Source organism: Pectinophora gossypiella, chromosome 5 (assembly GCF_024362695.1).
Source record: "Pectinophora gossypiella chromosome 5, ilPecGoss1.1, whole genome shotgun sequence".
In the NCBI taxonomy this organism is placed as follows: Eukaryota; Metazoa; Arthropoda; class Insecta; order Lepidoptera; family Gelechiidae; genus Pectinophora; species Pectinophora gossypiella.
The window spans coordinates 14441170-14457335 of NC_065408.1; the positions used below are offsets into that span (position 1 = coordinate 14441170).

Here is a 16166-nt window from a genome sequence, read left to right on the forward strand (position 1 = left end):
AATTTAACAACTTGTTTACAAATAATTCGCTAGGCTCAGTGACTCAACTGTTTCTCTTTGATTGTACCATAGCTTCCTACGTTGAATACTGCGAAAAGTCCCATATAAAGTCACCCCCTCTTTTAACGGGTTGGCACGATTTTTTTGTTAGTCACAAATAGTTCGCATATTTTTAGCTTTCTACAAACTTCTACCTCCTATTTTAGGAAACTATGGGGTTAGAAAGAAAAAAAATATAGCCTATGTCACTCTCCATTCCTTCAACTATCTCCACGTAAAAAATCACGTCAATTCGTCGCTCCGTTTTGCCGTGAAAGATGGACAAACAAAGAGACAGACAGACACGCACACACACACACACACACTTTCCCATTTACAATATTAGTATGGATAGGTATTTATTTGAGGGGAGGCCTGGGCCCAGTAGTTTGACGTTTATTACAGGCTGTTTATGTATTCCTAAGTACAGGGAGCAGAACTACTTAATATAATCAAAAGGTAACCATGCAGCTTTTGCTGCAAAGCATTTTTACTAGTATTTAAGTCAAGCCACAAGCATGAAAATTCGCTTGAACGTATACATTCAATACGTAGATAAAACTTTGTAACCTAGGTTAGTTAATTTGAGTTACGTCATTCCTTATCAACCACTTAAAAAACGTTCACTCACTGCCTATGTGCAATTCTTATATATTTCCTCCGATATGGAAATCTTAGCGCCATTATCAAAACATGGTGGGTCGATAACGCGTGACAATAAAGCGAAAGAAACGGAGAAATGTTATTTTTTAATGTTTTGGAGTTCGTTTCAGCTTGGTAAAGAGACTGTAGGATTTATTCTCCCAGATTTAAGTCATTGGTACCAACTAAATGCTTGGAATGCGGAATGTGATAATTATTTCATTCAAAAAACGCTCTTTATTCTGAGTTAATCAGAAACGAAAAACGCCTATTTAGAAACACTCGGACTCAACTATCATTTTTGTACTTTATTGCACAAACAGGAAAATAACAAAATATTTTTTATGTTTTTGTATCATTTTATAACAGCCTCTGTGGTCTAGTGTTATGACACTGTAATTTCTATGGTAAGGACATTGCAGACTGAATCACCTGAATGTCCGAAATTTCCTGTCGGAAATTGTTATCAGTTCTATTCTATACTTTTGCGACAGAAAATTCCACTTGATATCGACTCAGAATCGTGGTCTGAATCATCCCTCAAAGTTTTCGTTACGATGTCACTACCATCCTGTATGTTACGTTACGTTACATCAACATACCCTTCTATAGCCCTATCCTGTACATATACTACCATCATATCATCTGACCATCCCCTTCACTCGCGAACGCAGGCTATTAGACTGTCAATATTTTCCAAACAATGATTGACAACAAGCTAACATAATCTTTCGACAACCAGGTCACAAATATTTGACCAATAACATCGATTCAACTGATTGGAGGTCAAACCAATTAATTCGATCGTACCAAAATGCTTTATCGTGTTAAACTGAATACTACTAATAAGATTAGGTTAGTGTCAGTTGCTTATGTAGGGCTGACGTATTCATTATGGTGAAAGGTTTCCTATGTTTGCTAAGCTTTTAAAATATAACTTTATATTAAGACTAGCGACCCGCCCCGGCTTCGCTCGGGTGCAATGCTGAGGAAAAAATTAAATTATTAACGACATCACATTAAAAACCTTAAAAATAACAGTATTTCTCCACTATTTAATGGATGTTATTATACATATAAACCTTCCTCTTGGATCACTCTATCTATTAAAAAAAAACGCATCAAAATCCGTTGCGTAGTTTTAAAGATTTAAGCGTACATAGGGATATAGGGACAGAAATAGCGACTTGTAATGATATTTATTGCATTCCTGATGTTATTAAAGAGGTCTTAAAAGTAGAGGAAAGTACATACAGGAACCCTGTAAGGGTACTACAAAATACATAATCATAGAATAAGGTATAACATTACGTATAGAACGGCAACTCTCCGCTCCCCACCAGCGTCTGAGCTACGTTTACCTCACCCCCCTTCGAACATAGTTTAGACTTGAGGATGCGCATTTATGATAACTTCAATGTGTGGTGTCTGTGTAAAACGAAGTTGTTTGTATGAAGTGTCCGGGTGTGACATAATGAAAATAGAAAACGGAAAATATAATTAATAATGATTAAATAAAAAAAATACGTACATTTATTACTTAGTACCTAATAGACTCGTTAAAAAACTTCATTCATACCTCTATACATAAATAAAAGTCTGGGCCTAATTATCTTTATTTTTCAGAGTAATAAAGGTTTTATTTATGAAGGACTTTCCAGGCTACGTTCCCCAAAAAAAAAAAACTATAGATGGCGCTGTTCAGATTTAATGATCGAGGCAACAAAGCCTTATTATAAAAGATATAATACTTTTAAGAAAATGTATTGCGGTCGCACAGTACGGCAACGAACGAAAATCATTTTCTTTTAAAAATAATGCGATTGGAAATACGTTACTTTCACTTTTCCCATTAGCAAATACTTCGATAATATACGAGTCCCTAAGGGCGAATTGGAGCATAAAAGCAATACAGGTAATTGGATCAACATTTGCCTTCAATGCGGTCGCCGGATTATTGAATTAGTTCTCGGGGTCAACCGGTCAGAAAGTTGAATGACTTACCTTATTTTTTGCCGTAGGTATCTTCATACATCACACACACAAAGAAATTTCGCCCGTAATCGGATAGTTTTAAAACCGTATTAAAAAAAAACAGTAAAAAAGTGTTCTACAAAAGTAGTGACTACTTAGAAGGCAGGAATAGAATAACCGTCTGGGAATCAATATTATGCATCCAAATTACAGATTTGTTTTTTATTACGAACGTCTAGGGCCTTGTGCCGAGGACTTTCTTATAGCTACGATTTCATACAGGTGCATATGCTGCAGTAGTATTAGGCAGATGAGACATTTGAAGAAGAAATATGCACAGGGTGATAGTGACATCGCAACGAATACTGAGGGGGATGATTCTGAGTTAATATCAAGTGGAATTTTCGAATTATGTCGTATTTGTGACGATGTCACTTACACCCTGTATAAGTACATACGAGGGGAATGATTCTGAAAATTCTGAACATGATTCATGATTGCGCTTTTGAGACCTTCTAACAAGCAAACAGGCAGACTCAAAGACGGGTTAGAACCAGAAAAGTACTTGAACTCCATTTTTCGTTCGATTCAAATCGAGATATTTATTTGCGCCACTTAAGATGTTTCTGATTTTAAATTATAAAAAACTACCCCTACAAAAGAAAAAAAAACTTTGGGATGTATATAGGCTCTTTATGAATAAGAATAAAATAAATTTATTGCCAGTAACAGTGTACATTTGATATAAGAACTAGGTAATTATGAATATTACGAATACGGGCAAAAGGAAATGGCTAAGCTTGTGCTGTGATGGAGCCATGCTATGGCGCCATCCAGCGCTGGTTTTCAGTGATTTCCTCTTTCTGGGATATTGTGCGGAAGTAATTGTCAACGAGGGCTAGAGGACATTAAATTAAATAGAAATATACATATAGCAGCTTTAGGAAAAAAGAAACACAATAAAATCAAAAGACAATCAAATAAAATTATAAGTAGTTTGTGTTGGTTGGTGTCTTGGTTGGTACTCGCCTGTTACCCGCGCGATGCGGATGCTTAACGCCCTGGCTCAGGACAACCCGGACGTTGACCTGTACGGTCACGAGCATTAATATGTGTACACTTTGGTACCATGTCACATTACACTGTAACTCACACTGTAAGTCTCACTAAATGGCAAATATGTTAGTGCGACAGAGTCCTAAAGTGGTTACATGACATTGCTCGTGACTGTACAGCTGTTCGGTGGCCAAATTCACAGATGTGGCATTTCGCTATTGTTCTAGTTAAATAATAATAATTGTTATGTCTTATATGTGTTTGTTTCAGTCGAATTGGTTTTTACTGTAATGGCTGAATGTAAAACTGTAAAAAAAACTGTAAAACTGTAAGTGAATGTAAAAATGTAAAACTGTCTGAGAACTGATATTAGGCAGCTAAATTACTCAATTGTATACCAATATTTTATGCTTTTTTTTTTAAGAACGTCTAGGGCCCTGTGCCGAGGTTTTTCTTGCAGCTTCTTTTCCCCGGCTATACAGGTTGTGAGAAGCTGCAGTAGTTTTAGGCGGATGAGACGTTCGTTATGTAAAATTGACGATTCAAAGTGTAACTATGTCCAGTTACCTATTGAATAAAGATATTTTTGAATTTGAATTTGTTATTGACTGTAAAAATAAAAATAAATAAATAAATGTTTTTATGTTTTTTGAATATCGTAATCTGTTGTCGTCAGGATTACCTTCGCTTCCTGGTGACCTATCACCGGTTCATCTCGTTCAGCTTGTACTGTGTGGGCTTCGTGTGGTTCGTGCTCTCGCTGGTGAAGCGCTACTACATGCGTCAGTTCAGCCTCTTCGCCTGGACTCACGTGGCGCTGCTCATTGTCGTCACACAGAGCTACCTCATCATCCAGAACATATTTGAAGGTGAGTTTTTTTTTTTAGTTTTGATGGGCAAAGAAATACATGATATATACAGTGTGTAAGTGACATCGTAACGAATACTGAGGACGATGATTTCAGACCGTGATTCTGAGTTAATATCAAGAGGAATTCCGTCGCAAAATCCACGATATTTTTTAAATTATTTTCAATTCTATACTTTTGTGATGGAAAATTCCACTTGATATTAACTCTGAATAATCAGCTGAATCACCCCCCTCAGTATTTGTTACGATGTCACTTACACCCCGTACAGTCATGAGTAATATCATGTACCCACTTTAGAACCCTGTTGCACTATCATATTTGACATTTAATGAGACTTACGGTTTAATTGGCGAAAAAAGTTAATTTGACATGGTCTCAAAGTGTATACTATACATATTAGTACTCGTGAACGAACACGTCTAAGAACGTACAGTAGCCATACAAGTGTGTGTGGGTGTTAGTGACATAGTAACAAATACTGAGGGGGATGATTCAGACCATGATTCTGGGTCAATATCAAGTGAAATTTTCTGTCGAAAAAGTATAGAACTGATAATAATTAAAATAAAATATAAATTATTTTTAAAAGATTATAAATATTTTTTTACACACCAAACTCTAACATGACTCTTCGTATTATATATATCTATAGACATACATAACAAAGCATCATTATTAGCTTAGGCATATGAAACGCGTTCGGTCGCCACACGACATTAAACTATGACGGACAATGGCACTTAACTTTTTAATGGACGTTGCCTCAGCGGGAAGTAATAGCAATACAATACAATACAAATACACTTAATTGCACCAAAATAAAAAGAAATAATTACGAAAAGACTCTTAACTAAGTACATGTGTTAATTTATTTATTTATAATGGTACATACAACATTACAGTGTGGCCTCAATGCACTGTATAACGAGAACACAATTAAATGTACACTACAACTATTCCTCTTCTATCGGGTGGGTTGTGAGGTGGATTACCAACCCCATCAACCCTGGCGTCAGGGTTATTATTCAGCCACCAAATGCCCCTGACACGGCTCATGTAATTACTCACTTACATCAGTAAGTTAGTAAGCGGGACCAACGGCTTTACGTGCCTTGATCCTGCCTGCCTGATCAGCCTATAATGTCCTAACCAAACCAAGGATTTTTGTGATATGTCTTCACCGGTATTCGGTAGCCTAACGCTCAACCACTGGACCATAAAGTCCGCCTACAACTCATCATCATCAGCCCATTAACGTCCCCACTGCTGGGGCACGGGCCTTCCCTATGGATGGATAGGGAGATCGGGCCTTAAACCATCACGCGGGCCCAGTGCGGATTGATGGTTATTAACGACTGCTAATGCAGCCGGGACCAACGGCTTAACGTGCCTTCCGAAGCACGGAGGAGCTCGAGATGAAAAATTTTTTTGTGGTCACCCATCCTATGACCGGCCTTTGCGGAAGTTGCTTAACTTCAACAATCGCAGACCGAGCGCGTTTACCGCTGCGCCAGCGAGCTCCTCACCGAGCGCCTACAACTATTAATGAATAATATAAAGTAAAATACATAGTCACATTAAAAAATAAAAGTCACTGTGGTGTGTAGTGTAGTAGTGTGTGATTTAAGTACAATAAAGAGTTTTTGTATTGTATTGTACAGCAATATAATGTACCCACTTTAGGACTTTGTCGCATTAACATATTTGACATTTAGAGAGACTTACAGTTCAATTTGTCAATAAAGTTAATGTGACATGGTACCAAAGTGTATACATACACCGGCTAGCTTCTTAGTCGGAGAGCACCGAACCCCGGTATCGGACCTGCACTAATGAGTTATTAGCACTGCACTAGTCTTCTTAACACGCGTTGATAAGCAGCATAGCAACAAATGAATATTTACCTAAGCCCACACAAGTAAAGACCATTAAATAAATCTTAAGATAACACCAAACACTCATAAGTGAATGTGACATCAGTTCAAATGTGTGAAATGTATTGGTTCAAGTTCATTGACCGATATAGTTATCAGATAAAACCACCAATTATGTTTATCTATTGAATATGTTACAAATTGAGTCATGTTCTTGATAGAACGTATGAACTGAGCAAGACGACTTAGTAAGTATTGGGGGGGGGGGGGGAATCAATGGGCACAGGCCTCCCCTCAGCTTACTTATGGTACTTCATCGGCGGCCTCCGTGGTCCATTGGTCGAGCGTTGTGCTCACGATCCGGAGGTCCCGGGTTCGATTCCCGGTGGGGACGTCCCTAGTTTGGTTAGGACATTACAGGCTGATCACCTGATTGTCCGAAAATAAGATGATCCGTGCTTCGGAAGGCACGTTAAGCCATTGGTCCCGGTTACTACTTACCGATGTAAGTATGTAGTCGTTACATGAGCCACGTCAGGAGCCTTTGGCGGCTCAGTAATAACCCTGAAGTTGGTATTCCACCTCACAACCGATACGATAAGAAGTAAATATCCGACCTAGCTATGCGTATGTCAGCCTCAATGCCAACCCACCCCCCATTCACCTAGTTACAGCATTTGTAAGGTTTCCTGTCCCTGACAGTGGCTTGGCGATGTGTAGCGCAGATAACGCATAATGGACGTGTTCCATGTCATTTTATGTTTATGTATAGATACTGGCAAGTATAAAAAGTCGGTAATGTAAATCGATTTCAATAGTGTTATCTGTCTAGTTACACTATTGAAATCGACTTATTCGATTAAAATGTCCTAACCAAACTAGGGATCTCAAAGTGATTTTTGTGATATGTCTTCACCGGAATTCGAAACCGGGGCCTAGGGATCGTGAGCCCAACGGTCAACCACTGGAACATGGAGGCAGTCGCATATTTACTTAAAAAGGATGATTAACGATTATTTAATATAAACGAGTTATTAATGACGGATTTTCCAGGTTACGTTTTCCAAAAAAATATACAGATGGCGTTGTTCAAATTTAAAGTGATAATTACCTATTTTCTCATTTCTCGGGGTACATAATAATAGAAAATATAATATCTATAATGACAGAGGCATATATAAAAATAATTGATGCTTGATATTTGGATCAGATAAGTGTAACAGCCTCCGTGGTCTAGTGGTAAGAGCGTTAGGCTCACGATCTGGAGGTCCGGGTTCGATTCCCGATGGGGACATTGTCGAAATCACTTTGTGAGACTGTCCTTTGTTTGGTAAGGACTTTTCAGGCTTGAATCACCTGATTGTCCGAAAAAGTAAGTTGATTCCGTGCTTCGGAGGGCACGTTAAGCCGTTGGTCCTGGCTATTAGCCGTAAAAACACCTCCACCAACCCGCAGTGGAGCAGCGTGGTGGAGTATGCTCCATACCCTCTCCGGTTGATTGAGAGGAGGCCTGTGTCCACCAGTGGGACATATATAGGCTATTTATGTTATGTTATGTACGTGTATAATTATGTTGTTAGCGCAGGCCTAAACCAATGATTGTCGAATTTGTTTTCGAATTCATGTTTGGATCATAAATGATTATCACGTGCTCAGCGGTGAGACATCGTGAGGAAATCCACGTTCCCGAGAAATGCATTTTCGGAGGTATGTCACCTAACCTATATTGGGCTGGTTTTCCCTTCGCGGGTTGGAAGGTCAGACAGGCTTCTGTAAAAAACTGGACCTATCAAATCTTCAGGTTAGGTAAGCGGACCCTGTGGAAAACGGGATAATGATAGGGAGATGATGATAATCGTACGTGACACGAAAACCTAAAACGTAAGCAAGTTTTTGTTGGACCTACAAAACTATCTAGGTATAGAAGAGCGAATATCTCTTCCATTTTCATAAATTTTAATACAATTTATCAGTTTATTTTTCGGTAGAGGACTGCTAAGTAAATTTACCTTGACACTTAATTTTCCTAAAAGAAGAGGGATCGTAATACAATTAGAATGAGGTTTGAAAAGTTTCGCGAACATCCGTTACGTAAGCGAAAGACATAGAAATTACGTTATTTATCATCCCTGTAAGAAAGTTACAGAGATGTGTCGTAAAAGACGATGTAATGACTATGATTGAGAAGGGAATGTTAGGTTGATCTGGACATGTAGAGCGGATGAAGGATAATAGAATTGCGAAAGCGGTATATAAGCGAAAGTTGATGGTAGGGCTGGCAGGGTTAATTGGAGATGTCCTCAGAAAAGGTTTAGTACGATCTACTCTGAACCGGCGTGCGTGTATGCAGCGATTGATGAATGTGGAGGAAGCAAGAGAAGTGTGTCAGGATCGAAGGGATCACAAAGTGATTTTTGTATTATGTCCAATTCGGAATCGAACCCTGGACCTCCAGATCGTGAGCTCGCTCTCAATCGTTAGAGCAGAGATGCCGTTGATCTCTGCTTACCTAATTGGATTTCTATTAGCTTCGATTTTGACATCATCGTGCTCTCGCTTCCTCAGCAATTATCAATCGTTTCACACTCTTGCGCCGGTGCAGTATAGACCGATCTGCTGATTATTTAATAGATCATCATCATTCTACTATCGTTTGATATGTTTAAAAGGTGTCATAAAGATAACAAATATAGAGTATCATCAAAAGATAATATATCATTGATATAGATAATATTTGGTTATCGCTACACTCCTTTTGTGGATCAGGAATTCCTCAAATATTTGTAACATGGTTGTTATATATACATAAGATCACGTTTATTTTGCCGTTGCGATAGGCAAAGACTACGAAATAACAAATATTTACATAAAAAGAGCTCGGTAGCGCAGCGGTTAACGCGCTCGGTCTGCGATTGTTGAAGTAAAGCAACTTTCGCAAAGGCTGGTCATAGGATGGGTCCCTACAAAAAAAAAGTTTTCATCTCGAGCTCCTCCGTGCTTCGGAAGGCACGTTAAGCCGTTGGTCCCGGCTGCGTTAGCAGTCGTTAATAACCATCAATCCGCACTGGGCCCGCGTGATGGTTTAAGGCCCGATCTCCCTATCCATCCATAAGGAAGGCCCGTGCCCCAGCAGTGGGGACGTTAATGGGCTGATGATTATGATGATGACATAAAAAGAGACTTACTGCTTACTAGAAATACCCCATAAGACCCCATTGTATGTTTATTATTTACAATAGGTTATTTTACAACTTATTCAATTCAGATATTTAGCCAGTTTAGAACCCTGTCGCTTTAACGTATTTGACATTTAGCGAGACTTACTGTTCTATTTGTCAATTAAGTTAATGTGACGTGGTACTAAAGTGAAAGGATGAAGACGCGGGCCATAGCTCTCTGGGGATACAGAAACCCTTCGATAATATTAACATAACATAATTAAGTTTCTGATTTTAAATGATATAAAAAACTACCCATACAAAAGAAAAAATCATCAAAATCGGAATTGTCCATGGCAAATTAGAAGTTATTTAGAAAGCTCCGGCTTTATTGACTCCACTCTTAGAGTTATTGGCACTTACCCAATACGGGTTGATGTGGATTGATTATCATGATGCATGGTAAACGTAGAAATGTCGAGTGAACGTGTGCGTTACCCCAACAAGAAAGTATCTCCTAGAGTTATATGAGTAGAACGTATAGTTGGTGCCTTATCTGCTGTAAATGTGCCCCCACATAAAAAATGTGTGCCCCCTGTCGTTTCGAAAAAAAATCGAAAAAACGATTCTTGCTGGGGTAACGTTTTTCTAGCAGGAAAATTCTAAACGGATGATCGGAGAGAGAAAAACTGTGCATGGCCAGATAGCTTATATGTGTGCCAAAATGTGCCCCCAAAAATAAAATCTGTGCCCCTTCAGATTTTCGAGATATTGCATTTCCTGCTGGAGTAACGTTTTGATGAATAGTATATCTCTAAAACCATTGCATGTGCCCCTGTAGAATAAACATACGCGAGTAGCTCTTAATGTGTGCCTCTTTGTGCCCCAATTAGATTTTAGAAAATATTTATAGTTTTCAAGTTATCGCGGTTTTATGAAAACCCGAAAAAACATCGCAGCGCCTAAATGAGACAAGGCATAACTTCGCTGAAAACTGTATTCGGTCTTTCTTGACGCTAATAATAACCATACAAAGTTTCAAAAATGTTCATGCATGCGTTTTTGAATAATCTTGCTAAAAGTAAAAACGATGGTGTCATAACTTTGACGGCAAAATACAAGGAACTGGCACAATCCCAGATGTGTAGGTGTAAACCAGAATCTTGTGCCTTTAGTCAAAAATATATGGTGAAAATATTGAGCTTCAAATGTTACGCATTAAGTAAATATAAACAAAAAACCAAAATATGTAAACAACGGCTGGTTATCCGACCAAATCTGAATGACTACTAAAAAGCGACGGATTCATACATATCGATGACCTTCTTTACTTTACTCACTAACCGGTTCACACGTGTTGTGCCTGAGTACACTGAAGTAGAAAAGTAATAACTAATAAAATAAAGTTGTTATTGGATTATATTTTAATAGCTGTTTCTATGACCTTACACATGATTAAGTACATTTATAAGAGCCATTTTCAAATAAAATGTACATGTGACTAACATGCTCAAAATCGTGACCAAACTGTTTTGTGACATACCTGTATTTTTATACTAATGTAAGTCACATTTATTGTAAAGCAGAGTTAAAACTATGTCCTACTGCTCAAATTGAGCAGGGTCCGGCAGGGAGCTAAAATGCAGGTTTAATGATCAAATTTAGCATTTATTCGAAACCTCCAAATTATTATTTTAAAAAATTACACTAAAACTCTTTTATATCTATTTTCCGTAAATGTCGGATTTATTTATTAGTGAAATGTTTACTAATTATAATTATGTTAGGCTATGAAAAACTGATCTGTGATTTAAATAATAATGACTACACAACGTGCAAATAATTTATAATATTTATAGGTAGGAAATTTGATCTGTGATTTGATGCAATAATTACTTTAAGAATTAAAATTAAGGGAATAAAAATAATAATTTCCACATCAACAAGCTGTTTCATTTATATAGTCACAAGGTGCATTTAATATATTTTTTAATTAGCCCTCAAAACTTTTGAACGCGACTGTAAGGACAACAGCTTAGGTATAATACGTCCAATAAAGAAGGTCCTCGTTAAGTATGAATCCGTCGCTTTTTAGTAGTCATTCAGATTTGGTCGGATAACCAGCCGTTGTTTACATATTTTGGTTTTTTGTTTATATTTACTTAATGCGTAACATTTGAAGCTCAATATTTTCACCATATATTTTTGACTAAAGGCACAAGATTTTGGTTTACACCTACACATCTGGGATTGTGCCAGTTCCTTGTATTTTGCCGTCAAAGTTATGACACCATCGTTTTTACTTTTAGCAAGATTATTCAAAAACGCATGCATGAACATTTTTGAAACTTTGTATGGTTATTATTAGCGTCAAGAAAGACCGAATACAGTTTTCAGCGAAGTTATGCCTTGTCTCATTTAGGCGCTGCGATGTTTTTTCGGGTTTTCATAAAACCGCGATAACTTGAAAACTATAAATATTTTCTAAAATCTAATTGGGGCACAAAGGGGCACACATTAAGAGCTACTCGCGTATGTTTATTCTACAGGGGCACATGCAATGGTTTTAGAGATATACTATTCATCAAAACGTTACTCCAGCAGGAAATGCAATATCTCGAAAATCTGAAGGGGCACAGATTTTATTTTTGGGGGCACATTTTGGCACACATATAAGCTATCTGGCCATGCACAGTTTTTCTCTCTCCGATCATTCGTTTAGAATTTTCCTGCTAGAAAAACGTTACCCCAGCAAGAATCGTTTTTTCGATTTTTTTTCGAAACGACAGGGGGCACACATTTTTTATGTGGGGGCACATTTACAGCAGATAAGGCACCAACTATACGTTCTACTCATATAACTCTAGGAGATACTTTCTTGTTGGGGTAACGCACACCGAGTGAACACTGAAGAATGTATACACTTGTATAGCTAACTAAATATCTTGAACTGAACTTGCATGGCGATGTTTATGAAATTTGGCATGTCAGTAAATACACCTAACCACGAGGAGGTTGTTAGAAAGTGACAGGGAACACAAAATTCGAAGGGTGTGGGAATTTTGAATGTGTGTTCTTAGGATGTTATCGGTTAGGCAACCAGCCAGGACGTGAAATTAGTGGCCAGGAGCGATGCCAACCAAAGAGGTTGAGATCGGTACAAAATGGACAGAGTTTCATGTAAATGGAATGCACGGAACACCCCACAGCGTACTGCCCTACATACGTCTCTTGACGACAGAAATAGAATCTTCGCTCGGTCCGCACAAAGCCATTGTGCTTCAGCCACAAAGGGACAAGGTTGTCTCTAGAAGTTTTTCGTTCCATACATGGTCAAAAGCAGGGCTTTAATCATCATCATCTCCCTAGCATTATCCCGTTTTACACAGGGTCCGCTTACCTAACCTGAAGATTTGACAGGTGTTTTACTCAAAAAAGTAAAGCAAGCAATAAAGCAAGACTAAAGCAAGCAAGTTTAAAGCAAGGCTTGAATAAGTAACCGAAAAAATATCGCTTAAAACGGTTAGCGGTTCATACCGCTAACCCTGAAAAACAAATTTTATAATAGGCTAGTTTCCAACTAGTCAAATCAGTTACTTTTTACTAAACGTCAAAACACGAAATTACTATGGAATTTGTATGAAAAAGCACTCTGTGACGTCATAGAAAAACGTGACAAAATGTCGGACTTATTATTACGTTTTTCTTGATTAAAATTCATAAATAAGTTTAATAGAAAAAAGAAAATGTTTTTCGTTAGTTTTAGATGTGTCTTTATTTAGTAATCAGAATTTCATAATTTATCTTGAACCTAGTACACGACCCTATTATGACAACTAATGGTTCATAATTCCACCACTGTTAACAAACAGTTCGCTGGGCTCAATGACTGCACTTTTGCTCTTTGATTGTACATGCAATTCACAATTCAAATTAAATTGCCCTTTCCATTATAAAATTGTTTGGATACGTTGCTAAATCGGGCATTCGTTCCCTAAATAATTTTCGCAACTGGGTCACTTCAGCCCGATGACCGAGTTAGGAGTTAGCTGCCTAAACTTTACGAAAGTGTTACAATAATAAGTACAATGTTTAGAACCACGGTATAATATGGCGAATTGAAATAAAGGATCACAAAATGATATATACTTCTCATCATAAAAATCGAAGCTTCCGAAGTTTTGCTCAACAAAAGACGAGCTTTGAATTTTAAATTTGAATTTGGAACATTAACATTAGGAATGAAAAACTATAATACTTACTGTAAAAATATCATTAATTTTTATTCTGATAATCCTTACTTGCCAGGTGTTTCCATTTTTTTTGATGACGTTCTAAAAAGTTTACAGTATTGTAATAACAAATTGAAGTCTCGCTTGTATATAAATATTTTCTTCTTCTCTTGCAGTCTTGTTCTTAGTGGGTTGTGAGGTGGGTTACCATAGTGTCAGCATTATAATTGAACCGCCAAAGGCCTTTCATGTGGTTCATGTAACGACTACGTATTAGCACCAGTAAGCAGTAACCGGGATCAACGGCCTTCTGAAGGATTATAACTTTGATCCATAGACATTTTTTGTTTGAGCCTTGGGCTATCGTTGGATAAATTATCATCCTATTTTTCTTAATAATGAATTACATTACTTACTTTCGGAAAATCTGGTGATCATGCTGCTATTTCCCAACCAAACTTGGGATCACAAAGTGAATAACTTCAATTTATTCTGAACTAAAATTACACTTCAAACGTAAAGTAATTGGTAAACAATAGTAAGCAGTCAAACTTTTCTATGAAGCGATCAATTCTGAATTCTTGCGAACAGCTGACCTATTTTCATGCATCTATTGCTTACGTACACTAGAATAGTTGAGAATTTGAGATGTTTTGAAAAAGTACACCTGCAGTTTTAAACTGTATTTCTCGTGCCAATGACTTATCATAATCCTTTCTGATTTACAAGGTTAACTACTTGATTCTCTTCCACCAACAATGGAGCATCGTGTTGTTATATACACCACACAATACTTTATCCTGTTTACGTTTATACACGGTGCCCTGTGATGAATCAAACAGAGTTGAGTTGTATCATTCAGAAGAACCAGGAAACTTGAAATCAGTATAAATATAACGTTTGTCGAAGTCGTAAGTTCTGCAAATGATTAGACCGATAGTGGATCATCCAGCTCATAATCTATTAGCGTGTTAAGCTGCCAATCCACCGGAGCGGAGCGAGGCAGCATAGCGGAGAAACAGCGATAATACTAGTTTGTGCAATCCTATTGGTTAATATTTCTCCGTTTCTCCGCTCCGCTGCCTCGCTCGGCTCCAGTGGACAGGCAGACAGACTGTGCTCCGTATCCTCTTCAATAGACGAGGGTACGCCTGTGTATCGGTACGGCAATGCAGAACGGAAGACGCAAATCACAGGGACTGTAACCTGGAACCTGTCAAGAGGGCAGCAGTAACTGTCAGTACTATTCAGAGGCGGAAGACAGGAGTCCTAGTACGGCTTTGGAATTGATTACTCTGGGCGCCATCCCATTCGCATCAGTCAGAGTACTGCGAGGCAGAAGGCAAGAGGGAAACCACTGCCCTATTTTTCCCTATAAAAGTAGCATGGAGAATGCTACACCGACAAGATCAGATTTTAAAAGTAATGATGATGATGAGGCTTGTGTATGGGCCTCTCGTGTGTCATACGTATGTAAAATACCATACATTTTATATATTTATGTACATTCCGTGTTTCCCTTGCCTCTTCCCACCTTAAGCAAATTAAAACTGTCAAACTCAGAAATCCTATCACATCTTTCCAGGTCTAATCTGGTTCATAGTGCCGGTATCGATGATCATCTGCAACGATGTTATGGCGTATGTGTTTGGCTTCTTCTTCGGCAAGACTCCGCTCATCAAGCTCAGTCCCAAGAAGACCTGGGAGGGATTCATTGGAGGTGGATTCTCTACTGTGGTGTTTGGATTGGTTGTAAGTATACATTGATAAAATCCTTGCTGCCGATTCTCGGCTGTTGGCTCATGTTAGTAGATATTAAGCCAAGTCGGAGGTCTTCGAAGCGGCTTGAAAATTCTGGTAATTATGTTGGCTAGCTCAAATACTTCGTCGATTCTAGCATCAGATATTATTATCTGTGACTAGGATTTTAACAACTGCACAGACTGCATGAGTTCCGTGTCGCGCGCGTTACCAATTATGTCGAGGGTTTTGTGCAACCAGCAGCGGGCGGAATTGGTAGCAAAAAAGAAATCGATTAGCTGCTTGTCATCTCGGACATCTCTGCTGCGTTCCTTGTACCATGACGCAGTACCTGTCACCATAAAGGTCACCATATCGACCATAGGGCTTTATAAATTAGTATTGTAGTTCAGAATCTGGAGAACTACTACCCTGAAGCTGAAGGTTATGCAGCCCACTCCTAACTTGTGTCCATTCGTTTGTATCCAGCTTGTCAACCATACTACAGAAACATAACATACATAAGCTCTCGACTATATCACAATTGGGGTAGTCAGAGGTACATGAACTACCTCACGA

General features: G+C 38.2%; 2 protein-coding genes across 3 annotated transcripts in view; both read left to right on the forward strand.

Moving 5' to 3' along the window:
* The window catches only part of LOC126367012 (uncharacterized), a 326060-nt gene that overhangs the window by 279284 nt on the left and 30610 nt on the right, over positions 1 to 16166 (forward strand). The gene's annotated exons all lie outside the window — the stretch shown is intronic.
* The window catches only part of LOC126367051 (phosphatidate cytidylyltransferase, photoreceptor-specific), a 41416-nt gene that overhangs the window by 17504 nt on the left and 7746 nt on the right, over positions 1 to 16166 (forward strand). For both annotated transcript variants that reach the window (XM_050010439.1, XM_050010440.1), the window contains exons 5-6: positions 4388 to 4580; positions 15433 to 15599. In XM_050010439.1, coding sequence (XP_049866396.1) covers positions 4388 to 4580; positions 15433 to 15599 — 360 coding nt within the window. The remainder of the gene's footprint in view (positions 1 to 4387; positions 4581 to 15432; positions 15600 to 16166) is intronic.